The sequence below is a fragment of the Apus apus genome, chromosome 6 (genome assembly GCF_020740795.1).
Source record: "Apus apus isolate bApuApu2 chromosome 6, bApuApu2.pri.cur, whole genome shotgun sequence".
NCBI lineage: Eukaryota > Metazoa > Chordata > Aves > Apodiformes > Apodidae > Apus > Apus apus.
This window is the reverse complement of record NC_067287.1, coordinates 13,161,450-13,187,762: the sequence shown is the minus strand read 5'-3', so window position 1 is coordinate 13,187,762 and position 26,313 is coordinate 13,161,450. Positions and strand designations below refer to the sequence as shown.

The 26,313-nt window shown below is 40.6% G+C and overlaps 2 protein-coding genes across 7 annotated transcripts in view; one reads left to right on the top strand and one right to left on the bottom strand.

The window, feature by feature from the left end:
- The window catches only part of LOC127386636 (leucine-zipper-like transcriptional regulator 1), a 58,756-nt gene that overhangs the window by 9,267 nt on the left and 23,176 nt on the right, over positions 1–26,313 (bottom strand). The window contains exons 1-8 of one of the 6 annotated variants that reach the window (XM_051624035.1): positions 15,351–15,368; positions 10,675–10,732; positions 6,038–6,294; positions 5,221–5,300; positions 4,334–4,412; positions 2,897–2,943; positions 1,295–1,415; positions 214–400 (exon numbers count right to left, since the gene is read on the bottom strand). In XM_051624035.1, coding sequence (XP_051479995.1) covers positions 214–400; positions 1,295–1,415; positions 2,897–2,943; positions 4,334–4,412; positions 5,221–5,300; positions 6,038–6,194 — 671 coding nt within the window. In that variant the 5' untranslated portion in view covers positions 6,195–6,294; positions 10,675–10,732; positions 15,351–15,368. Of the gene's footprint in view, positions 1–213; positions 401–1,294; positions 1,416–2,896; positions 2,944–4,333; positions 4,413–5,220; positions 5,301–6,037; positions 6,295–6,567; positions 6,926–10,674; positions 10,733–15,350; positions 15,458–26,313 lie in introns of those variants that run through there. The other 5 variants (XM_051624037.1, XM_051624039.1, XM_051624036.1 and 2 more) reach the window with 5 other exon arrangements.
- The window catches only part of RALB (RAS like proto-oncogene B), a 56,038-nt gene continuing 51,700 nt past the window's right edge, over positions 21,976–26,313 (top strand). The window contains exons 1-3 of the mRNA XM_051624044.1: positions 21,976–22,002; positions 24,099–24,232; positions 24,853–24,951. The gene's annotated coding sequence lies outside the window, so the exon portion shown is untranslated. The remainder of the gene's footprint in view (positions 22,003–24,098; positions 24,233–24,852; positions 24,952–26,313) is intronic.

Here is a 26,313-nt window from a genome sequence, read left to right as displayed (position 1 = left end):
CTGCTGCTGACAGCTGCATCAACACGTTGCCAACAGCTCTTCCAAGCAAAGCCAAGTGGAGCCCCAGGGATGGTAACAATACTATGTCTTGATCTGCACAATTCCTACAGTCGCCGAAAGGGCAACATCTCCCTCAGCCTGCACGCAGTCCCCAATGGTAAGGCTAATCCTCTCCTTCTGCATTAATTGACTGTAACAAATAGTATAGTTTACCTTGTTCTGATGTTGGACCAGCTGCTGCTTACAAAGTCCCACTTCCATAAGTCCTTCTGTTCACTCAGCCCCATCAGTCCCCCAAAGAGGTACATGCCTGTGTGATAAACCACTGCTGAATGGCCATGCCGAGGTCCTGGGCCAGGACTGTGAGGTGGGGGGGAAACACACAACCATTTTCTTGTATCTGAAAGCAAAATATTAATTAACAGATGCACCACATTTACGCAAGTATTTGAGAAGGGATTTGTTTGAAGAACAAAGTAACTATTCTGTTGGAGAATAAGGGTTTCTACTCTAAGCTTATTGTAATACAAGTTAAAAGCCTAAATTCTGACACTGAAAACGCAGATTTAAAAAAATCCAGTTTTGAAATCACCATTTTATGAAAATGTCAGATGCTGTGTGACAGATGCCATGAAAATTTTATTTGCAGAGCAGTTTTTCCTACAGCTTTGTTACTTCATTAGCTCTGACACAGAAGGATGATTTTGTGGCTATAAGAGGAAAAATCAGTCAGTGAAAACATTCCTTCTTTAATGTCTGTGCTTATTCTCCCTGACAGGAAGTGAAGGATGAGATAAGCCCATTGTTCATTGCAAAATAGCGACTGGATGGCCACCAGATAACAAAAGCTATCCATTTAGGAAGTCTCTGGGAATCATCTGGTTTGCAACCACCAGATTAGTGATGAATACGTCAGGTTTGGCTCCCCATGGTCAGTTCTAGATTTGAGTTTCAGAAGATGGTATTAAAGGGCTCAAGACACGGTCTCTGCCCTGTCTGACAGTTTTTAGTAATCCTTCAAGAATTTAGTGAATAGCCAACAGAAATTCTCCATTATTTTCAGCTCTAAAACTGTCAAACACTATAAAACTTCTTCCAGTATAATACAGTCTAATTCATTGCAGCTGAGTATTAATTTGATTGGCAGAAATAACAATAAAATGCTGCCAAACAGAAGCCAAAACTAATTTACAACTTTTCTACTGAACAATCTTCTCAACACAGTAAGCCATGCTTTCCTGCAGCAGTAATTGTTTTACACTGGACCAAAACCTGATTGTGCTTTTTAACTTACCAAAATGAAAACTCCAAAACTCCTGTGAAATGCCTCTGATGCCAAAGTATCCCCCGTAGATGTACATGCTGGAATGGTACACTACTGCACTGTGACCTTTTCTGTTAGTCGGTGCTGAACTCTGAAACAGTTGAATACTAAGTAAAAAAATTGTTGACAGTGCAGATTGTATCAGTAGCAACGTCTACCTTGGGAATACACCCAATTAATGGAAACCATTGCTTTGGGTGGTGTTAAACTTCTTGGAAAATAAAAAATAAAGCCACCACTGAAGACTCGTATGGATGCAAATACAAACCATTCTCAAATCTAAGCAATCTTCCCTTTTTAAGCCCACCACAATATCCGTGTGCCCCAGTCTCCCCCCCCCTGCACTCACAGCATGGCACTGCTTTCACAGCTCCTGCTGGGCATGGTTTCAGGACATGGGTTAAATACATGGGGCACATCTTAGGAATATCATGGAAGGATGTAGCCTTTTGCACCATCAAGCACAGCCATTCCCCACTGAGCAAACTTTAATCCCAAGACTAATTCTCTCTCATTTTGCTTGGTGTGGGTTAGTCCTGCCATAAGTCCTAGGCTGTGCCCAGGCCCTCAGCAGGAAAGCAGGTGGTTTCCACTACATAAGGCAGCAGTTTCCAGTGCTGCTGAAACTCGTGGACTCGTGGCCTAGGTAGGCCTGGCTAAAGCTGAAACAAAACTTCAGACAAGTGTTTGGTTTTGGTCTTTGATTCTTCTTTGGCTGTTACTTTTCAAACAGCCATTATTTTTAGGGGGGAGCCATTTTCTCTATATTCAGTGTAGGATAATTACAAGAAACCACTTACTCCTCCTGTATGTGAGAAGAAGTTGATAAATAATTCCATCATATTTGTTGTACATAAACAAAATTTCATCAGCTTCATAAAACCTTTCCCCTCTCCCTGCCACAAAGGACCCTGCAGTCCAGAACTTTCTCCTGTCCTCTCCACCAAACCCAGGTAATCACAGTAGTTACTGTGTCACATCTTGACATTTTTTTGTTCAATTTCATGCTTTATTAACATTGTGAGGATAAAATTGTAACAGCAAAAAATGAGTAGTTCTTTGTATGTAGTGATATCAAACCACTCTCATAAGACCAAGACATAAATGCTTCCACTGTGGTTTCGTGTAGAAGTGGCAGTATCTTGGTAAGTCCATGTCTTCAGACTGAGGAAATGAAAATACTGCAGCACTTCACATTTCAAAAGGTATTCGTGTGACTGATAATCTATGTTCACAAACCTACTTTTAAAAGCACAGGTTTCATGTATGGTTGCAATATTCTATTTAAAATTAGTTTTCTTGACAGGGATTTCAGAAAAAAACAGAAGTAGTAGTAGAGGAGAGGACTAACTTCTTACACAGAACTTAAAATGTAAGAGTAGTATTTTTAAACACTGTTTTAAAGAAGGAAAAAGCCTCAGTTATTGAAGGTGCAAAGAAATAAAGTATAGCCACATGTCTCTGAAGAGATAAGATTGGAACTGTTAGGGGGAACATATTTCAAAGCAATCTGTTTAATCAACAAAGCAACAGGCATTTGATTCACACATTCACCACTTCCTGGCTCCTTACCTCAGTCTCTGCTGGTACGTTGCAGCACTCTGTCCATCTTGCAGAATCTAGGGGATTGTTTTAATAAAGCGCAGTTTATATCCCAGACCACAAGAGGACACTCCTCCAACATTGGTTTTGCAAATTTTATTGTTTAAATACTTTTCCTCTATCCTTATCTGATATCGAATCATGGAGATAACACACTCTGTTTCCTGTTTCCTAAGGCTAAATTTCTCAATGCAGAAAATAATCTGTGATTTTCAGCATGTTGAGAACTTGCAGAATCCCCAGATTTCCCAATGGCTGTGTGGCTCCTTCTGCTTGTTATGTAAACCTTATGTTTCTTCTTCCTTTTCACAGATCCCATAAAAGTAGTCCTCCAATAACAAAAATCATCATCACCATGTAGGTGTGGAAATATCAGCTACCCAGCATGAGAGGTAGAATGAGAGAGCCATGCAAGCTCATATTAACAAAAGCTGTACTTGCCAGGAAAGATTTTAAATAATGAGCATTAAAAAACTAGATATGCAACAAATCTTGAATAACTTATTCCCAGTTTTCACTGATAAGTACTGTGTGTAATAAGATGCTTTCTCCTATGAAATGTATACTGAGGATCTCTGTTCTTACAGCAGGTATTTTAGACAAATGGAAGATGACAAGAGGATTTAAAAAAAAACCCAAACATTGATTTTAAGATCAAAAGATGCCAGGAAACTTAAATCTTGTTTTTGCCACAAGATGTACTAGCTCAAAAAGAAATCAGTCTCTCACTCCTCCATCTGACATCAAAATAAGCAGCCATTACTATACACAGCATTTCCAAAGGCAGAATATAGTCTATGACATTACTATTAAATTCAAATAGTTGCACTGTTTTTATTAGAATACATACTCAAGAGATCCCAAACAGATTTTCTTAGAAAAAAAGACCTGTGTTATGAAATGCTAATGTTAATTTTCCACCTCCTTATCTAATTTTACTTGTCCTTTTCTGTTCCATCGTTGCTGTTGCCAGCTTATGTATTTCTTCATTAAAAAACACAAGGTGAGATATACTTTACTGATCTACTTTTTCTCCATAATAAAATGAAGAGCTCAGCTTTAAAAATTTATGTAACATAAGGAAAAAACTTTAAATATTATATGTAGTAAGTATTGGGTTTTATGATTAAATAGTAAACTTGTTGGGGGTGAGGGAGAAACGGAAATTCTAAGACCTTAAAACTTTCCCATAAAATACTTTCTAATTAAAGAAGAGCTGACTGCTTGATAGTTTAACAGCCTAATTTTAAGGGGGAAAATATGCACATGGTTACACACACATTACTTCTTGTAAACCCTAGGGAAGCCTGTGTTACAAGCAGCAGAAAACAGTTTGGTTCTTCCTATTTATTAGTCCCTATAGACTCGGAATGTCCCATGGAAATGACTGGCTATTGTGTATCATACCAATGTCATATATCCAGAGAGGAGTTTTTGCTTGTGTGAAAGCAGAATCCACCATCCCACCGAAAATACACAGGGTGCCCTTTGAAAAGCAGAAATACTTGTCACCTACAAGTAGGCATAGAGCATAGAAATAATTTTTAAAACAATTCTTACATGAAAAGGCTGCCCTCAGCAAAATGTAATTAACAATAACACATATGATGATCTATTAACAATTCAAGAGGCAATCACAGAAAGCTACCAACTTTTAATCATGTCTTATCCTCTCCCAGTAGGAGATGCTGATGATGAACTATGTGCTATTCCAATGGGGACAGCATTCCAGAACCACTTTCTCGTCAGTCTGGGACAGCTTGAGGGGTGCAGATCTGGACTTCTCAGAGGCACTGCTCAGGTAATGTTAGATTATGCAGGTTTGTAGAAAGATTTCATTGCATTGCAGCTCCTCATAGCCTAAATTCTGTTTTCCCCCCATAGGCAAAGCTGCAATTCTTCTTTGCCTTCCCTCCCCTGTTCCTCTTCTATTCAAGTTCCTAAGTGAATGTTTTTTGACTGCAGCTTGTAATGCAAATTAATTCAGAGCAACTGTTACAACTATAAAACTAAGTCAAAGAATGTGCTGCCAAGGTCTTTATTTGCTATTACTATAGTGTATGGAACATTGATGGAGGAAATGAGGGAGATGCACACTAGTGCAAAGCTGAACTACTGTCACTTTGTTCAGAGGGATTCCAAAACATTGGTACAACTGCATCCAGAATTGCACTGACATAACAGTATTTTTTGGGTACAGCATTTAAGGATGTAATAATCTGTTTCATTTTATTTAATTGTATAATAGGAAATAAAATGTTAGGATATGAACAATATAAATCTTGGTCTACTACCTTATGAGCCACCATTGAATGTTCTTCCAGTTCTTCTGGACCATCTCTTGAGCAATCCAGCATTTCCCATTCATTTTTCACTATAAACCAAAGTTAAAGTTAAGACAAAGGTGCACTCAACATATAAACACTGGGGAGAAGGTGAACAGATGAGCTTTGAATTGGCTGCACTTGCCAGATCAATGGGAGGAAATGAAGAGTTTTGTCATATTTCCTCTCTGTTAGCTCAAAAGACTGAGGCACTTCCCCTGAAACTATGTGCATTTTTTTATGTAGCAAATTCTTATGTCATAGGAATTGATCTTGTTACTGCTTTTATTTTAATGCTATACTGTTACATTGAAACTCAACTACTCCCTGAGCATGAACCCCAGCACAATTCTACATTTTATCCAAATAACAATTAAACAGGGAACACTACATTAGTAAAAAGTGACACATTTGATAGTGCATTATTAATACAATCGTGTAACGTGTCATATTCACATGTTCCCTTTTTTGCACTTTTACATGCATAAACTATGTTAGAGTCAGTAAAGCTGTATCTTTGATATCTCTTGCTAGATCTAGGATATTTTAAATGGCTCAGTATTTCTGGAAAATCAAAAAAAAAGGAACTGAACCAAAATCTGTTTTCTGGACGCCTGTAACAGACACACACAGTATTTGCCCAATGAACAAAATGCAGTTTATCCATCATTGTGATGCAGAGCCTTTAAATGGGGACCATCTGTTAACTACTGAGTGTCCCCAGTTTAATGATGTCTGGATGAAGGATTTCTTTGATCCTGCCATACAAGTGAAGGGGCAAACTTACCTATATGGTACCTCCAAAAATCCCTGAGACTGCTGGTGTTCCGCCCTCCATAGAGGTAAACAAAGCCTCTGCAGACAATGCAAGCATGTTTGTATCGATCGCAGGGAGAGGGCTTCTTTTGGGGTGCAGAGTTCCAATCACAATGTGCAGTTTTCATGCTGACAACTAGGAGTGTATCCAAATATCAGCTGCAAAGGACAGCCATGTCAGGGGAGGGTCCTAAAACATCAGGGACAGGGCGTAAACCCTGCTTTGGTCTGTAAAAGAACAAAAGAACAAAAAAAAATAATTTCAGTTGAAAACGCAGGAAAAAAAATCAATATAGAACAAAAGAAAAGTTATTGTTTTAATTCCCATCAAAAGCAACCTGAGAGTTTTGGCCATCTGTGATACTGCACTAACTTATGTAAAGCGTCTGCAGTGCTGACTCTCAGACTCTTGTATCAGTAAGACTCGGACAGGAACATTTCTGGAGCTGAAAGTCTTCCAAAGACTGCTGGTGAGCTGAAGGGATAAATGGCAACACCCACCTGCATTTGCAATATCGTAGAAACCAAGGTTTGGTCTTTTTTCAGTACAAAAAAGGACTTAGAACAAACTTGTACTTAACACAAAATTCGGAAAGAGTCCCTATTACAGGTGAAAGTACTGCAGTAGCAGTTGCACAGAACTGATTTAGACTTTCATCTGTAAACCATCTGTAAATTCAGATGAATCTGAAGAAAAAGGACACACAATCCTTTCCCTTGCCACAAGATGTCACTGTGTTCTGGGAAGACAGAAGTACCAGGAACAACATGCCCCTATGTATCCTTTAAAATGTATCATAGCCAGGGTTTTGAAGTAGATTATTTTATGAAGCAGTAAAAAAAAAAGAAAAAAAAAAAAAAAAAAAGAAAAAAAAGTCAGCATTGTCCCAGTTCTGGGCTTTGTGTTGGTAGCGAGGTTGAGCTGACATGTCATGAAATGAGATGAAAAAGACTCCCAATTCCAAGACTATTTTCAGTGGAAGCCTGATTCCAGCCATATTGAGGACCTAGAATGGAAATTGACAGGTAACAAGCTGTCAGTATGGACATACTGTTAACTCTTAAGTACTGCAAAGTAATGTCTCTTCTTCTACAGTTAAAGTGTTTTCCACACATAACTTCTCTAGTTTAAGTATGTAGGTATTTAGCATCCCAGTGGATACTCATGTAGCTCTCAGCTCAACATAATGATCACACAGCAAATCCATTCTTTTGATTTGAGACTATTTCCAAAATAAACGTGATAAACCTATGCCTACTTGGACCAAATATTTCTAAATAAAACAAACAAACAAAAACACAAAAAAAAAAGGAAAGAAAAAAAAGAAAAACACAAAAAACCCCACCAAACCAAAACCAAAAACCCACAAACATACCAAATTTAGCCTGGATATACAGCAATAAAACCATTTACAACCACAGAGAACTTTTATTACAGCTGCTCAGCCTTCCTGAGCAAACCACTGATAAGGCTGGAAATCTTCCCTCCATCTCTTCAGAAATGGGATGACAATGACAAAGCTCTCACAAAGCCTGGTCATTTTGTGCCACCAGCAGTGGTGTAGGCAGGCACTGGAGCCACTCACCAACTCCCAGCTTAGTGCATGGGGTGTCCAGACCCCATGAGCCAAGTGTGTTTTTCAAAGTAGCTGCTGTGCAGCACTCAAAGGCTTCTCTGAAGCTCTCTTTTAAAGACATGCCTTATAATTAAAGTGTTGTTTTCCCAGATTAAGATCACAAAGACACTGCATAAAAGCAGCAATGCTGCTGTCAAATCAGAAACCACTTCCAGGTAAAGTTTGAAGTGTAAATTGTTTCCTGCAAATTATCATTTAAACTTTCTTTAGACCAGAACAGTTCTTAGAAATCCAGCAATGACCAGGTTAGGTTAAACAAAGCCTTCTTCTTCATATCTACATGCAGGTATTTTTACACTATGCGATGCCACTGTGTAACATTAGACAAATGAACTGTGCCTTGAAGTTCATTGTGTAAAACTGCATTTAGCCATATATATGCCAGTGAAGGTCAGCATAAGCACTGTTGTCCTTGACCTGATCACAGCATAAGGGGGTATGTACAGAGAGACTACAAAGTATCTAGATCAGTATTGAAAGTTTCCATGTTTTAAGAAGAAAAGACCAATGTTTCCTTGAATTCAATGATAAACGAGCAGTTAACTACAGAAGAAAAAAATGTATTATAAAAGTTTTCTGTGAAACTGGTTGATATGTCCATAAACATGCTGAGTAATAGTTGCCAGCTCTATAACCCTTTATTTCAATGTCCTTCTATAATAAGCATTTTTATTTTTCTCTCACATGCTACAATGAGATGCTTCAGATATTAAATATTCTATTTGCAACAGATACAAGCCTGCATTTTCACTGTATCTGAAACTTGTATTTATCACTATTTATTCCCAAAGGAAGTGAGCCCAGGAAGTGTCTATAAGCTGAATTCTTACTGCATCCCTCTCTTCAGGTGCCTACAGAGTCCAGGGGGAGTTGCATGTAATTTGAGGGGGAAAAAAATTACAGTAAAACAAGCTACATAAAATACAGTATATATTTCATAGTCATAACTATATTTCATATTAATATGAAATGCATCTTTGATCACTAAAACTTAGAATTTGTAATTCTGGAATATACTGACTGACAAAAAATGCTAAAGAATCTCTTGAAGCCTATTCGGCAAGACTAGCTCTTCAAATTGTGTTCATCTTTTTGATGCAAACCAGTATTGTAAGCTATTACTGTAGAAAACAGAAGTGTATTCTTTCTCTGTTTTGTCTGAAAGAACAGAAGATGGGCAGCCTGTACAAAGGTGCTGCATTCCTCTTTTCCAGGGGATTTAGCAGCTACAAAGCAGTGACGCACTATAGGTGTAGAAGTCCACAGTGCTGGATGCCATGCTATTGAAAAGGGAAAATCAGCTGAAGCCATGAAACGTGGATTCCCTCCCTAACTCTGCCAAAGCTTCTGTGTAACTGTGGCCAATTCATCTATTTATTTCCATGGCTACATGGGGACCAAGACACCTCCTTAGTAAAACACTTGACATTTGCTGATGCAGTGCCCTGTCAGAGTGCCAAGGTATTACTATTATTGATATAATTTATTGTTAAAAAGGTGATAGGTCTTTGCTTATTAATACTTTACAAAGGTGAAATAGGCCCATCTGTTTCAGTTCTGTTTTTTTTTCCCCAGCTATAAAACTGGTTATTCCTCTTCCTACATATTTCTGTTTGTTATTCTTCCTACAAACCTTGTCTCACATTATACAAACATTCAGAGAAGACAGCCCTGATTTCATAGGGTAGATTAGCAACGAAATCCTGTCCATTTGTTTATCCACCCCAGCTGAACTCTGTGTAAGGCAGGCAGCAGGATGGGTTAACAAAAGGCCAATCTGGGATTAACTCAATGGGTGTCTCCTCCCAGTCACACCTTCTGAGCATCAACTGACCCTTGTGAACCAGGCCCTTTCCTCCCTCAGCATAATCAGCTCTTGGAGGCAGATCTGCAATCATTTAAACTGATCAGTTAACAAACTGCTTCATTTCAGAGTTGGGGGAAAAAAAAAAAAATCTTCAAAATTAATCTTGAATCTTGCCTTTCATCACTGGTATTTTGAATTATAAACTTAACTCCTGGATTGCCTTTCTCTAGAACCAGACTCAACAAAGTTCATCTGCCATCTACCTTAACAGTCTGGTTTCCAAGCTAAAACTGCTGCTCTTCTGAGAACAACATCACTGAGCAACATCCGCTGTGTCATGCAATGCCGACCTCAGCTTCAACTTCATACAAGCAAGATCAATTATCCAATAGGAAGCTCTAACTTCAGCAGATTAAAAAAAAAACAAACAACACACACACACACAAAAAAAACCCACACACAAAAAAAAAACACCAAACCAAAACAACTCAGAACATTTTTATCCAACTTTTGTTTTTTCCAAAACAGCTGTAGCACACAAAAAAATGGCTGCTGCTCTCCAAACTCTGCTGCTATTTCATTCTAAAAATAGCTCCTGTGCAATCAATCTCAATTGTTAACGGGCTGAAGGAGCTGTGAGAGGAGGACCTAAAGAGCTGCAATTAGTGTGGTAACTATAGCAGTGAGTGCTTATCAATTATTGGTGCCACTCTGTTTCGTAATACAAATAATTCAGGAAATGTAGAAAGACAGGAATTACTTCAGGAAATGTAGTTTATATGTTCATTATATAATTATTTACATTCCTATTAGATTTGGTTTCTCAGACAAATGTTTTATTTATTTAAAGTATCACTTAAATAGATCTTCATTAAAGCTTTTTTCTAACTCAGTCCCCTGATTCATTTCCATCTGTTTTCAATATGCTCAATAAGTTAAGTTTCAGATTTAAGAGGATGGAATCTTTGGAAATATAATGAGATATGAAGCCACTCATATTGGGGCAAAAAAAAGTAGAAAATATTTTCTTTGTTGGTTTGTTAATGACCCAGTCTTCTGAGCTCCACCTTTGAACCTTAATGTGCAGAATACTGCATTTTCTTTCTAAGCAAGGTGATGTTTTACTCTTAAAAAATAGTAATAGATCTTCCCGATTCTACTCACCTTACAAACCTTTGCTCTAGTGCTGGTTTTGTTAGAATGTGTGTTCCAGCAGGACTGCCTGAGTGAACAGGAAGAAAATGTTGACCAAAGACTTGCAAGACAGTTACAAATTACTGATTTTATAAACAAAACCACTTTGTTTATTACAGTTTAAAGGGCAGGGCTTTTTTCAGTGTATCACATTTACTTGCAATGCTTTACTCTGCGTAATACATTGTTAGTATCCTCAGGTTTTCTATTTTATTATTTCCTAAACTCAAGTCGTTATGAACTGTTTCTGGAGTGGGTATTTTTTGTTTGTTTGTTCCTTTTCAAAATACAGGAGTTAATTTTCAGAGACATTCTGCTTCAGAATTTCAACCTGAAAGTCCAGAATGGCTTTGGTAATATAGTGTATGTGTAATATTTCCGCATTATTAGAATTCTGAATTGAAATAAGGGCCTTGTTTTGCTGCATATTGTAAACATGCAGTTACTACATGGCTGAGCTTACCACTGAAGTAGTCCAGAAAAATGAAAGGAGATGGAAAATGGTGTTTGTTCTTACAGGGGAAAGCTGAAGGACAGAAAGAGGATTTGTAAAATGACAAATCAAAGCAGGAGAGACAGCTCCATCCTGATTTCAGGGTTCAGAAAAATGACAGGTGCTTTTAAGTAAAACAATAACACCTCTGTTGCCTTTATGAAGCTTAGAGCAGACATACTGAACATTTACAGAAAACCTGAAAGGCTTTTAGATTAAATAACCCTTGTTTGAATTCTAACAAGGTTAGGGTAGTATTCTTGAACATGATCATTGTTACGTTTCAGTGCTTCAGAACACTTTCTGTGGTGAACTCATCCAAAACAGTCACATATAATTAAAAGTTTCTATATGCTGTAACCCTGTGTAGGTAACTAGTACTTCAGGAGTGTGCAGTCCTGGACCATTGAGGATACTGGCATCTTTACTGCAAAACAGATCAGAGCATCAGGAATCTCTCCTCCTGAACAGCCGTCTGCCTGCTTCTCCAGCTCTGCAGGTTAAGGTATCACGCTTCTTTAATTCAGATCACATTAATATTAAACCTCTAATTTCAAATTTTCAGAATAAATTTATGTTTGCATATAACTGCAAAATTAAATTTTGCAAACTGCCATTATTAGTAAACTCTCTTTTGGATTTTTTCTAGGAGCTTTCATCCAGAAAATAAATCCTTTATGTTGATTACTGTGTCGTTCATTACTTCGTGTCTTTTACAAAGTGGGTTCTTAATTAGTAACAAAAAAATAATTTATTAAAAGAATCCTTATTAAATAAGGAAGTACAAATATATCCAATTGTATTTTCTATGTGCGAGGTATATTTCTCATTTTTAAGTAGACAAATACAACTTAGCTTGGAGTAATAGAGGAAATATTTTATCTGTTTCCCAAAAATGGTAGAGGGGCTGGTTGGTATCTGGAAAAAAGAAATTCAGTACTTAAAATATTTATGTGATTGTTATATCTTTACATACACCTCTAGTATATAAATCAGGAAATTATCTTTGCCACTGTTTTGAAATAAATGTTATGGTACAGATAAAAATAAATACATCTGTACTACCTTACTTTTGTGGCTTATTTTCCTTAGTAAATGTTTGCTTTCATTCAGGGTTTGGGGGGTTTGTTCTGGTTTTTGTGGTTTTCTTTTGTTGTTTGTTTGTTTTGTTTTGGGGGTTTTTGTTTTTGTTTTTTTTAGAAGGCAAGCTTTTTTCTTTAAAAAAAAAAAATAGAAGATACAGTTCTGAGCAGTAGATCTCCCCAAATAATCTGTTAATTATGATTTCCAGCACTGCAATTAATCATTTGACTGTTACCCAATTTTGAATGAAGCTTCTGAGAAAAAACTTCTCAAAATACATATCTGTAGGTGGCAAAAGTACAGCATGTTATGGACATAAAAACCCAGTGCCCCAGCCATGCCTGATCAAAAGTTTATGCTGATAATCAATGGGGGGGGGGAAGGGGGTGGTTATTTTTGATCCTTAAGAGAATATTTGCTTCAGAAATGTAATCTGCTTTTCAAATCTTTCTTAGGATCTTGTTGGTGACTCCTTCCCTAGGTATGTCAAAAGCTCAGTCTCTTCAATGGTCTTGTGATAGACCTGGAATAAGATGCCCTGAAAGAAAAGTGTCACTGCAGCAAGATGGCCCTTTGGACATCAGCTGAGACAAACAGGTAATTCTTCAAGTTCTAGATATGACAGAGGGAGAAAATACAGCTCCTGGTCCTCACCATTTAAGATAAAATAAATTTAAAATTCCCATCATATTCACAGGGCAGTCTAAGATATAATTTGGCCTTTTACCCTTTCCTTGGAAGTAATCTGTACTGTCACCACTAGAGACAGATCATTCTAATATGTGGGTCATCACCCCTTTCTCCTGGAAATAGCAGTTTTCACTGTCCCTAAAAGGCATCATTTTGGGATTTCACAAAAACTTACTAGTTGGACTCTTTCGAGATATACTACGTAGATGCCCTGGAGATTCAATGTAATGAACCTGCACTTAGGTGTGACTGATGGCATCTCCTTGACAGCTTGTGACCTGCTGCTGAAGAAACTTCAAAATATTATATTTCCTAAGGGAGACTCTACTAGTGCTAATTCACAAATTTTTCTAGGTTAGGAAGAAAGACTTTGGTTGACAATGGAGTCAGTGGCTGCCCAGTCTGTCTGTTCTCCTCAGGCATGAATTAAAAGTACTATAGTATATAACTGAGAGCTGAGAGTGTATCAGTGAGTATACATTGAATTTTACTTGTTTGTTCTTTATATTCCCTGACTAAGGAAAAGGAATATCTAACAGTCATCCACACTAATAACTTAATGCCACACTTCATGGAAGATAGGCAGTGTGTTTTTTGTCTCCCACACATTTTTCTCTTAGATGAACATGGAGCAGTGGGGTACACAAGACATACAGGGTTATGAGAATAGCAGAAACTGTAGCTTGAAGAAATATGAGGGAGGAAAGAGAGGGCATTTGGCAATAAGAATAATAAAATGTTCCAGCTGGCAGATATTTAAACATCTAGATATCATGTCAGAATCAGTATTAATTTAGATTACACAGTTTGGGAGAATTCATGAAAGACTTGTGTGAGAAATAATCAGATGGCACAACTGGAAAGACTGTCAGTAATGACTGGAGAAAAATCTGAGAACAAAAAGGATCTTTTATAAAGGGAAGATTAATTCAGGTGAAAAAATGGTTGCATAAAAACAGACGATACAATTGCATTGCTGGAATAGATTGCATAGACAGCAATAGCTGGATTTTAGACTGGCAAGGAAAACAAAGGTGTCAGGAAAGCAAACAGTAATAATAACCATGGTAGTTCATAATAACCTTGATGCCAACAGTCACTGGGCTGTACCAGCAAATGGAAAAAATACAAGCCCGCATCATTTCCATCAATAAGGGAGACAGAAAGCACACAAGTATCTTTACATATACACGTCGCTCCAAATTCAAATGGAATTACTGATGTGAATAAAACCAGTGGTATGCATGAGCCTGCACAGTGTAGCCTAGATACCAGAGCAAAAGAAGGACAAACTCTTTTGTTAGAAGCCTGAAAAATGTTTTGCAAGCTGTTTTCATATTCAGACTCTGAATGACAGGGTCCATTTTTGACTGCAGTCTGGCTTTCTGAAAAATCCTCACTCCCAGCTAACGTGGACCAGTATTCATCCCAAGCCAGATGCACTTTAGCTTGGGTTTTGGATGGTTGCATTTCTTTGTTTGTCTTTTGCTCTGTAGAAGGCAGGGTTGTTGTGTTTGTTTTTTTTTTCTCTTTGACTGTGGAAAAGGGAACGAGCAAAAGGCGGGTGGTGACTCTTGTGAACTGGCAGTCAGGAAACAAGAGCTCTCCCTGGCTGCCCCTACCGCAGCCTGCCCGCGCAGCCTGGTGGAAGCGGCAGGTCCCCTGGGTCTCCCGGCTGGGGAGCGCTGACACGGCTTCCTTCCTCTCACCAGCGTTGTTTCGCTTCCTACCTTTGGCTGAAAGCAGCTTTGCGCACAACTGCCCGCAGCTGTGCCTCCTCGGCGCTGCCCAGCAGTGACAGGCTGCGTGTGCCCGGCGCCGGGCACTGCCCTCCCCGCCTCCCCCTGCTCCGGGGGGCAGCGCCCGCCCCTCGGGCGCCGGCTCCTGGGCCGGCTCTGGCTGCACCAGGTGCCGCGGGGGTGGGGTGGGCAGCCCTCCTGCGGAGCCCCAGCCCCGGGCAGGCCTCCCCTCTGCTCTCCGGGAGCTGCCGCCGGCCCCCCCTGGTGCGGGCGGGCTCTGGTGCCCAGGGGGCCCCGCCGCCCCGCGCCGCTTCGCCCTCAGCGGGGGACGCTGCGCCCCGCGGCCCAGCCCGCGCACCCAGCGGGGACGGACCCTGCCCCCCGCGCCGCGGAGCTGAAGGGACCGATGCCCCGAGGGCGCCGGGGCTGCCGGCCCGCAGCGCAGCCGGGAGCGGGGAGCTCCGCCCGGAGCCCGCCGGGCACAGCCTCTGCGGGCGGGCCCGGAGGAGCGGCAGGCCCCGGGCGGCCGAGCGGGACAGGCCTGCCGCCCCGCCGGGCCCGCCCGCCACCGCGACCCCCGCTCCCGCGGGCAGAGCCGGGAGCCTCACCCGCCTCCACCCGCTCCCCGGGCTCCCTCTCACCTCCCGAGGGCGGCGCGGGCGCGGCCCCGGCGCGGCGGCGGCTGCTGAGGCGAGCGGGGCGCGGAGGCGGCTGCCAGCGCGGCCCTCGGGCGGGGACAGGCTCCGGGAGGAGCCGCGGGTGTCGCGGCCCCGCCGTGCCCGCCGGGAGCGGGGCCGGAGCGGATCCGCGGGGTCCCCGGGCAGCTGGCGGGGCTGCGGGGTGTGCGGGGTGTGCGCGGCGCCGGCAGGGAGGAGGGGCCGTGTCCCTCCGTGCCGCGCGGCAGCCCCGCGGTGCTCGAGGAGCGTGTGGCATCTTGAGCCTGGCCTGGATGCAGCTCGCAGCCAAGCGGGGTTTTTTCGGGGTTTGTGTTTTTTGTGGCGGTGGTGGGAAAGGGGAGGATGAAGAGCGGTCGGTTGCTTCTCCGCTCAGTCGTCAAGCCCTTCTAAGTCGGCGTTTAGCCCAAAGATCCCTCTCTGTGTGCTCTCCTCGGGGCTACTGCCCCAGTACTTGCTCGGACTTGTGGCCTTGGCTTTCTGCTCAGCTGCTTCAGCCTCCACGAGCTTTGCTGCTTTTTGTGGGTTTTTTTGGCCTTTTTTTTTTTTTCTGTTTCTTCTTTACAGCTACATAAGGCTTCATAAAACAGCCAGGAATTAAACTCTCCCGCCCACGCGTGCCTCTGTTTTGCACGTTGACGTGTTTTCCTGCTTTGGGGTGGAGGCTACTTTTTCCTTAGTATTACTCCTAAAAAAAGAGTGCAATTGGTTGGTTGGTTGGTTGGTTGGGGTTTTTTTGTGTTTTTTTTTTGATAGATAGACCCAGTCCATCCCAATGCAAAGCATGTGGGCTGCACTAAAGGAATAACATTAATACCTTCAGTTGTAATATATGATGTATAATTTATCTGAGCATGGTAGCAATATATGCTTCTGAATTGTTTCTGCTAGGACTTCAGGTGTTCTTGGAGGTCAGTGCAGAACTTTCGCCAGACTCTCTTAATTGCCTCCTGCTAGGAATTAAAACAAAACAAAAACAAACAAACAAAACACCAAAAAAACCACCAACCCCAAAACAACGAACCAAACCCCGAAACAAACCCACACATTTTTCATAAAAAGAACTCTGAGATCATTAGCTAACATTTGGAAGTCCCTCAAATTAGCATGCGTGAAGGACTGTGGCCAAACTCCCACTGGCTCCCATAAAAGCAGTAGTCAGTCCTTCAAGCAAGATTCTCCACAAAATAACACCCAGAAGCCCCTGCAGAAGGGATTGCCAATCTCACCATCTGACTAGATTAAAAACAGCAGTAACAATGTGATAATTGACAGGAGAAACTTCCCTGACAAGGAATGAATCAGTGATTATTTTTAGCCTGTCCCCCCAAGCTTTTTTTAAACAAAAGATTAACTAATTATTTCTGTCATTGTATTGTCCACAGTAGAAACAGGAGGTGGCAGATCCTTTTGGATCTGCAGGAAGCATTTTGGTTTGGCTCATCCTTTGAGGTCTGCGCCCTGGACGGATGGCATTGTGCCAGTTGTTCTTCATTTCTTGTCTGATCAGAGAATTATCACTGCTCTACTAAATTTAGACACGCCCTCCAGTCAATAGATTTTTATTTCCTCAACAGCAAGGTTTCAGAAAAATGTAAACTGTGATTTTTTTCTGTATTCCACCTTTGCTCCAAAGCTTTGCTTGAAAAACAAGTCAGTATTAATCCTATCACCACAACTGCCCACTGCAACCTTTTGCAATGGCAAAGCATTCTAAGAATAAAAGGCACAGGAGCCAGCAGTAAAACCTGGTCTTGGAGAAGGCAGCTCACCTGAGAAACCAGTGGCAAAACGTTAGTCCCATTTTTATGGCAGAAATGCAAGGGAACAGGATCAATCCCGATTACACTGAATAGTATCCATGTTTACAGTAATAAGCTTTTTAGGGTCTGCTTAAGTGTTTTTTTGCACAGGCTGCTCTGCTGTATAGAGCCTCTCTGTAAGTTCCCAGATCTGCACCAGTTCAACAGAGCTAGGCAGCTTGACACTCACTCATACCTCAACTTAATCAGGACCTAAAAACTATTCCACCCAAGTCCCCAGAGCAGCTCAGTGAAAGAGGTGATCTTCAAACCCCTCTGATGGATGCCAGTGGGACCAAGTCTTCACAAATGCAGCTGTGCCTGTCTCCTCTAAAAAGACATCTGAATTATATACTAGGGCACATCAAGCATTTATCCAGAAAGATCTGAATTTAGGGCCTGTTCTTTTCAGATCGGAGATCTGAGTAGTCAGACTGACACCTGGGTGCATAAGAATTCGCCTGAAATCAACTTCAAGGCTTGACTGACCTCGCTCTCAACTCTATCCCTCGCACAGGGCACGTCTAGAGCTGGTGGTGAAGCTCTGTAAGAGGATGCTCAAATTAGCATTGATGTGTTCCTATCAGAAGTGGGTAATGCTGAACCATCAGAGGGGGCTGAAAAGTAGCAGAGTTTATTAGCTGAGATGCAGCACACGTTAAGATGGTATGTGCTGCTTCCCAGCCTAGCTAGCTCAGGAGCCTCCAGCTTCAGCATATTCCTGCTCTCAAGCAAGCCACGTTCTGTATCTGTCGTCTAAACTACTTCAATATGGAAAGCTGATTGAAAAAATAGAACTTATTCATCTGTAACAGAAATGTTGCTCTCAGCCTAGCAATAGCTAGTCAGGAATTTGGATTTGCAGCTATCAGATTGATAGGTTTAACCTGTGCCTGTTACTAGTCACCTCTCCTGGGGTGTCTCCGGCGAATACAGATTTGGGAATTACCGCTGGATGGCACTCTTGGGCCACAGAGTAAGTAGCAGTAGAGGATTTTATTTGGCTGCAAATACGGACGAGCTGCTAAAGAAAAAGAACCAAGCTCACTTCTTTATACTGTCATAAATTTGGAGTGGCTCCACGGAAGGCATCAGCGTAATTTAGAGATGCACCACCATATATGGGAGAAGAATATGAAGCAGGTGATGAGAAGTGATATTTTGGCTGTTAATTCTGTTGATAAAGTTTTGAACAATTTATTAAGTGGAAGGAGCAGGCCACAAAAGACCAAGAGCACCCAGCTTAAGTTTTTCTATGTTGTTACAGCCTACACTAAATTCTAATAATCAACCTAAATGCTTTTTTACTTGCCAGTGTTTTTACCCTTAAGGTTGCTACATTATACACACTATTTTATAAAGACAGAAGAAAATTCTTATATTACTGGCTGTAAAACAAGAAGATATCCTCTTGTCAAAGAAGTTGCCAAAAGTCAACATTTGAAGTCTTTGTTTTAAAGTTTCCAGTCTATATATTTAAAATGTTTGGAACATGTTTCAGTAATTTCTAATTCCTAATGTGCTTTTATTGTGAAATATTTGGAAAATGGCTAAATTATTTATCACATGGAATAATAATTTTGCAAAAGTAGTTGCTACCAAAAGGTAGACCTGCTCCTTTTCTGTTGGTATAGAGCTTCAGTTCCCCCAACCCCAAATCTGTGTTGTACTCTGAATATTAGGAATGTCTGAGGAGTTCAAGAACTCTTTCAGCAAAGTCATCTTCTCCACCTTCTCTTCCACTGAAACCAACAAGAGAGCTAGTAATCAATTTAAACTGAGGTATTTTCTATTTTGGGGCTGGTAGCAAGTCTCTGGTTTCAGCCAGGGAAGGAAGTGCTTGGAGTGTTTTATCACAGCCAGCTCTTGTGATTTCCTTGGCATAACTGGAAGGAGGAAATCGTGTAAATATGGGCTAAAGCTTATTCTTGGGAAATGTGCAGTTCTATGGACTTGGGATCTTTAATCTGTATTTTTGATTCTCACGTGTATGCTGTCACGTCAGTTCTCTATTTGTAGCAGGAGAATAATACCAAACTAATTCTGTGATGCTTGACAGAAGGGTTCCTTTGCGTGTGCTAAATGTACTTGGAAGCAAACCTGGCAGGCTAAGGGTAAGAATGTTTCAGCACACCTTTCCTGCCCTCCCTGGCTTTGGCTTATTCTGAGGGTTTCCAAGGCCCCAGCATAATCTGGTGGCTCTGGGAAGATGCTCTAAATTAAGAATTGGCTGTTACAGCTGAATAACCCAGGAATCTGAATCAATTCAGAGAATAGGATGGAAACTGTTGTCTTCTCACACTTCTTCCTGTCCATCTTTCCTGGTACTTACAGCATCCACAGTTGACAGGATGGTCTGCAATCACCCTATAAAGAACCCATGTCTCCTCCCACTTGCTTTTAGGTACTGTAGCCATTTACTGATTAACTGGTAGTTAATTTAATTTTAAAAATCTCTTTCATGGTAATACCCAGGGCTATTTTCTCATTTATGGTTTCTTTGCACTAGTTGTTGTAGATACTGGTCGTTGGGAGAGACCTGTGGAGAGCTTAAAAGCTCTAGGTAGCACAAGTGGAGAACTGAGATTCAGGGAAATCAAATTATTTGCCCAAGGTCACATGCTAAGTTTGTGGCAGTGTTAATCTGCCCGATCTGATTATCTAAGGCATGTAGGCACCAATGCATGTTCTGGTGTGTGTATCAGCCACAGGAATGCTAAACTGCAGAAGTTCATTTGGAAAAATAAAAGGGGGCAGAAAAAGAAGAGGGGAAAAAAGCATGCTTGGCACTACTTGAAAACTTGCAAGAAATTTCCACTTTCCCATTCTTCAGATACTTTGGAAATACATAAACTCTTAGGATCTGCATTTTAAAATATTGTTTCAAACCGGAATAACATCTGTTAAGTGTAGCCAAGAAACATCTGGTTTTCTGTTCCTGGAACTCTGAGCTGAGGCAGCCGTTTTCCCATCAGCCATGCTGTGGAGCAAAATCAGTTCAACAGGTCGTTCTGTTCTCTCCATTTCTTAGTTCTCAGTTTCCTGTTAAAGAGCTGGCCAAAAAGAAGGGAGAACCAGAAGAAGAGTTCCACAGCCTCAAGTAGAAAAGACCATAAGGATGTTGTGTAGGTTTTAGTTTCTACATTCCCAGCTCTCTGTGTTTTGACAATGCCTTGGACAAATATATCACTGAGAACTACGTAATTTTTTTCCCTGCATCAGACCCACAAAGATGATTAAGGAGAGCAACAAAGATGATTAAGGAAGTGGAACATCTTCCTTATGAGGAAAGGCTGAGGGAGCTGGGTCTCTTTAGCTTGGAGAAGAGGAGACTGAAGGGCAACCTCGTCAGTGTTTACAAATATGTAAAGTGCGAGTGTCAGGAGGATGGAGCCAGGCTTTTTTCCATGATGTCCAGTGATAGGACAAGGGTCAGTGGGTGCAAATTGGAGCATAGGAGGTTCCATGTAAATATCAGAAAAAACTTTACTGTGAGAGTGACAGAGCACTGGAACAGGCTGCCCAGAGAGGTTGTGGAGTCTCCTTCACTAGAGACATTCAAAACCTGCCTGGACACATTCCTATGTGATGTGGTCTAGGTGATCCTGCTCTGGCAGGGGGGTTGGACTAGATGGTCTTTCGAGGTCCCTTCCAACTCCTAGGATTCTGTGATCTTTGAAGAACTGGGCCAAGAGTCATAAAGGCATTAGATGCTTATGCTTGCCCTGAAATAATTAGTCATTAAAAGTATAAATAATGCTGAGAGCATGCACCATGATCTGGTATTTAATTACTAATGAAAATCTGGATAATTCAATCAGTGGCATTAATATTAGAAGGCTAGTAACACAGGTGGCAGAACCCTCCATGTATCCTTACTGAAAAATGGCAGCACCCATGTTTTTCAGGACCAATCTTGAAAACAACTGGGAAAACAAATGCCTGTGACCTTCTGCCATGAGCATTTTGGTGAGGCAAAAAGGCCATCAGAGCCCTCTTTCTTAGGCAGATTTAATTTGTCACCACCCATGTGACTTGAAAAGAAAAACTAATCTGGAGGAAGGTTTTTTCCAGTTTTTGCCTTGGATGGGATTTTTCCCTTCCCAGTCCAGGAATTTCAAATACTGAGGAAGTGAGCCCTTAATCTGAGGAAGACTTTCCAAAACAGAATTACAGATGCAGCACTTTCTGTGGCAGGAACTTGCAGAGTGCTGATGGTACAAATGAACTAATGGGGGTCAGGTCTGTGTGCATAGAGGAAATTTGCTAAAGGCAGATAGGGTGCAGGAAGGGAAAAGGGAGTGTATGATTTGTAGGCAGTTGCGAGCAGTTTCCTGACACTATTTACATGGTGAAACACTTTGTTTCCATCAGAGCCGTGTTTGACTTTGCTTTCACCATCACCAGTGTAAGTCAAATGTCTCTATTGATATCATGTCTGTTTTACTTGCCCAAAAATTCACAGTCTGATACTGAAGTGACCATTCCTCAGCTAGTCTGTAATTATCTAAATCCATGTAATGGTGTGGTCCACCCATATCCTAACTAAACTACAGCCTAGTGCTTTACAGTTAGATCTGGTCTGACTGCCAAGAAAGACTGTGCCATTTAACTTAATGAATAGGAAAAAAAAAAAAGTCTGTAATAACATATGTATATGGAAAATGCTGTTGTCAGTGAATAGTTGGGAATGAAATGAGCATTACTCTTTGATGCATTGATCTGTAGCCTGCTTTGCTCACTGTCATCTTCATCTCTTCTCAGCCTCACCTGATTTTTCAATTTGCTGTAGATACACTTTCTCCAAACACAATGAGGTTTGTTGTGTGTTTGGCACATCAGTGTTTTGGATTGCATGGTTCAAAGGACCAGTATGTGTTACAGAAAAACCCTGCATGCTGTGAACACAAACATGCTTCTACAGTGCTTGACATCCAACTTAGTCCCGCTGATTAGCCATGGGTTTTCTCGTATCTGGAGCTTTCTGTAGGAACGAGGGACACCTTGTGGCTCCATAGAATATAGCAAATGGAGATGTTCTGCCTAAAAAGTTACATTGTTGCACAAAAGAGACAATTCAGTGAAAATTATACTAAATTAAATATGTTCTCAGTGGTTGAAATTCCATTTGAATATATTAAGTTACTTCACCTAAGTTGAATAATCTGTGATGAATGTTTTTGTGTTTCTATCCTCTTGTGAAAAGGTGACCTGACTTTGAAACTTACACAGAGGAAAATTTATTTGCTGCCTATTTGCGGGAGGACATAATATCCTCTTTCATTAGAAGAACATGGAGTACAGGATAGATGGATAAGAAACAAGGACAATTCACAAAACAAAACCCTATACATTTTTTTCTTTGCCCAAATGAACACATTTATGCATTCAGAATGTGATTGATTAGACTGGGTGATACCTGGTAACTTGCAATGACTAAAAATAACTGGAAAGAACAGTTAAATGGATCACTTTCCTTTCTATGCAATGTGTTTCCTATTTTAATACTTAAATAATGAGTTACTTTAACAAGTAACCTACTATGAGTCATGAATCGCCCCTCTCCTTTGTTCTTATCCTAACAAATGACTACATGGCATCCCAATAACTTTTATTACTGAAGATGAGATGCACATTGTAGAAGAAACAATATCTGCATCAATTTGTAAGCTTGTTTTGTTTTATTGTGAGCCTCTACTTCTATTAGGTTTGCCATTCTTTTTTTAGTCCATACAGAAAGTTCAGATGAAGTGTGTCAGCCTGTCACGTTGCTCAGTCCAGGGATAGTGCTTGAACTCTCCTGGAATAACTAAAATTGAGAGGCCCATATCAGGCAGTCAAAAGTTGTCATGTCTCAATGTCTCTCACTCCTGTTCTAACTCCACAAAACAGATAATTCAATTTATGCAGACAGGGCTGGAGCATATGACTAAAGGAGGCAGCCTGTAGATAAAGAGGGAGGCTTCTCTGCAAATAAGAGCAAATCATTGCCAAATATCAAGATAAATAATCTGGAGAGAGCAACAGGAGGTGTTCTGTCTCACCTGAGATACTGATAAAACCTGGAAGCCACAGGAGTGAGATCAGACTGAGAAAAGACAAATCATGTGTTATTTTGCAAAGATGTGTAACTTGGGAGGTTTTTTTAAGGGTAAGATGTGATGATAAAGAAAATCCTTTGCTAAGCAAGGGGATTTTTTTTTCCTTTTCCACTCTGAACAGGATAAACTAGAAGTTTGTAAGCCTTGGTTAAACTAAGAAAAACATGAATAAGCAAGTGAAGGGTTCTTCCATTCTGACACACCAGTTCCAGGTCCTTATCCTATGCTAGAGTTCAGAGAGAGATTCTCAGCCTGTGTATGTGCCATTTAAATTATATAGGACCTGTTGTTTAAACACTGATAAGATTGCATTAGAAGCTTGAGACACAGCTATTGGGTCCAGTGGTTTGGGCTTATGTTGGGAAGTGGGTTAAATTTTCAGAGTTTATTTTTTCAAGGTACACTGGAAGCAGGGACTTTAATCAATCCTACAATTAATTAGTAGTGAACACACTGAGTACATTATAGACCCTGGATCACTAAGTTTAATGAAAGTATTTCTTTTTAGAGAGGTGCTGGCAGCCTTTATTTATGTGAAAGTTTTAGGTGCACAAGCAGGCACGAAGTTATATTGTTGAGGTTGCAATCTCCAGATTTGTTTCATCAGTGATTCATTGTAGAGAGAAGTTGCAATGAAGAAAGCTTCTGAAGGCTTTTTCTATTTGGACCACACGTGAAGGCTATGTTTAGGATGTGAGCACAAATATAGCAAAACCCTCTTGCTAATAACATTCACACTGTATTTCCTAGTATTAGGGAAAAATGAATTTAATTTGATTTAGCTGTAAAATAATCAAGTCTCTCTATTTCAGACACTTGTGGGAAAGAATGGCAAAGCCAAGGAACACCTGACCATATGAATTACCCTGATGCAAGTGTGCTCAACTGCTAGAATGAAGAAAAAGAAGCAGGCTGGCATTTTAATAAGTGTTTATTGAGTGAGGAGGTAATGACTTCTTAAATCTCTACTTACCTTTGCCACTACATCGTTCTGGTACTTCACTGATTAATAGGGCAGTAGAAAATGAATCTAAAGTTACATGAGCTTTAGACTGAATAATTTCCCTTGTGAAAAGATCTAGGAAAAATAAGTAGTCCTATACTGACCCAAGATTAGTTGAAAAGAGCATGTGTGTTGGGGAGAGGTTGGAGTGTGACTTGCACAGATTGTGAGCAGAAAGGGTAAATGGGAGAGCTGAGACTCAGCACCTGACATCCTTCAAGCGTAAGGTCTGTTACAATGCTGGAAGTCAGCCTAGGACTCCTCTGCTCTTACTTCTGTTGATGCTGGAGTGCCAACAGCAAGGAAGCTATGACTACTCAACTCAGCCTTCCAGTGCTGCCCTAGTGCTTTGCCTCTAGCCTTATGCAGGGATGGAAACAAATTTCCTAACTAGTAGAGGCAGACACAAATTTCCATTGACTAATCTTCTTCTGGCAAGGTGAGTCATCATCTAGAAAAAGTTGCTTCTGTTTGTTCCCTGTTCAGATTATAATCCAGTCAGAGATCCAAAAAAGACCAGGCCAGTAGCTTCAACACCTATGACTGTCTCTGTTCTCCCACAGTAACAGAAGGAAACTTGGAAAAATGTCTGTAGCTACAAGGTTTCTGCAGGGAAAGATCTTCCTTGGAAATTACTTTTAAAGAAGCTGGTAAGGATCCTGGTAAGAACTTAGTCTTTTCTGTACATGTTTCTCCATCTGTCAAAAGAAGTCATAATCCTTCCCTACTTTACAATGGTATTGTGAGGACTCATCAGTTAATGTGTTTACATCACTAAACATGATTTCCTATTCTAAATCACCCTGACTTTAATTCTTAGGAACATAAACTCAACTCACCCTTCTTATAGATATTTTTCCTCTGTTCACACATCCATATTCCTCTTTGCTTTCTGCTACTGCAAAATGCAATTGCTGATAGTGTTGCTTTTGGACAGCTGAGAGCAATTTTAATAGTCAAACTGAATTTTCCTGAGCAATTATATTATCAGCAAAGGAAAATAATTCTTCTCCAACTTCTCTTTTTCCTTTTTATTAGTGTTGGAAAATGTTTTGTACCTCTTAGTAGTCACTACTAAAACTTCTCACAACTGCTCCAACTCCTTGGTATTGTAATGAAGAACAATCTTTGTATAGACTTATAAAGCATCTTTAAGTCCAGAGATCTCTCAGTAAATTGTGATTGGAACTGGAGTTACTGATAAACAAACTCCAGTATAAATATCATGTGTTGTCTGGTTTTGTATGCTGAAGGACCTGTACTTCTTTCTACAAAAAGGCAACTTTCTCTGGAGCAGAACAGTAGCAGACCAAAATACCTGCACTGTCTGAAATGTGAAGTGCACTATCCAACTGAAATTGCACAGAGAACCTAAGAAAGCAAAATCATCTGCAGGCTCCTGTAATCTCCTTCATGCCAGAACTGGCAAGATATTTTTAGCTATGGATCACAGTTGAAAATTGATTTAGGGATGTGAGGGGTACCCAGATCTGGAGGTGGTGACCATTTTTGTTATGGTCCTGCTGCCTTCTCATCATCCAAGTTATTCTCTCACACACAACCTTGCCTGACCCATGAAACAGCCCTTTCTTTTTTCCCTCCTTGCCATGATCACTTTTACTCCTGCTCTCCCTCTCTGCTTCCTTCTATAAAACTAAAATATTGGATTGTCCTTATTTCCCTGTGTTGTAGTTCCTTCCCACTTCTTTCCCAAACTCCAAATAACTTCCCCATCCAGGTTCACTACCAGATGCTGTATGTTAATATGGGGATGCATCCCAGCCTTATATATGCAAAGAGGAATACGAAATACTTCATATGGATTTCACATGTGATTGTGGTCAAACCCTTAAACTGGATGCCCAGTGAGACTGGAATGTCCACCCTTGCAGATATTCACACCTGGACCAGGCAAGGCACTAAGCAACCTGACTTTGAAGATAATCCTGTGTTGAGTGGGTAGAAGACGAGATGATTCCCGGTGAATTCCTTCTAATCCAGATTATTTCATTATTCCATAATTG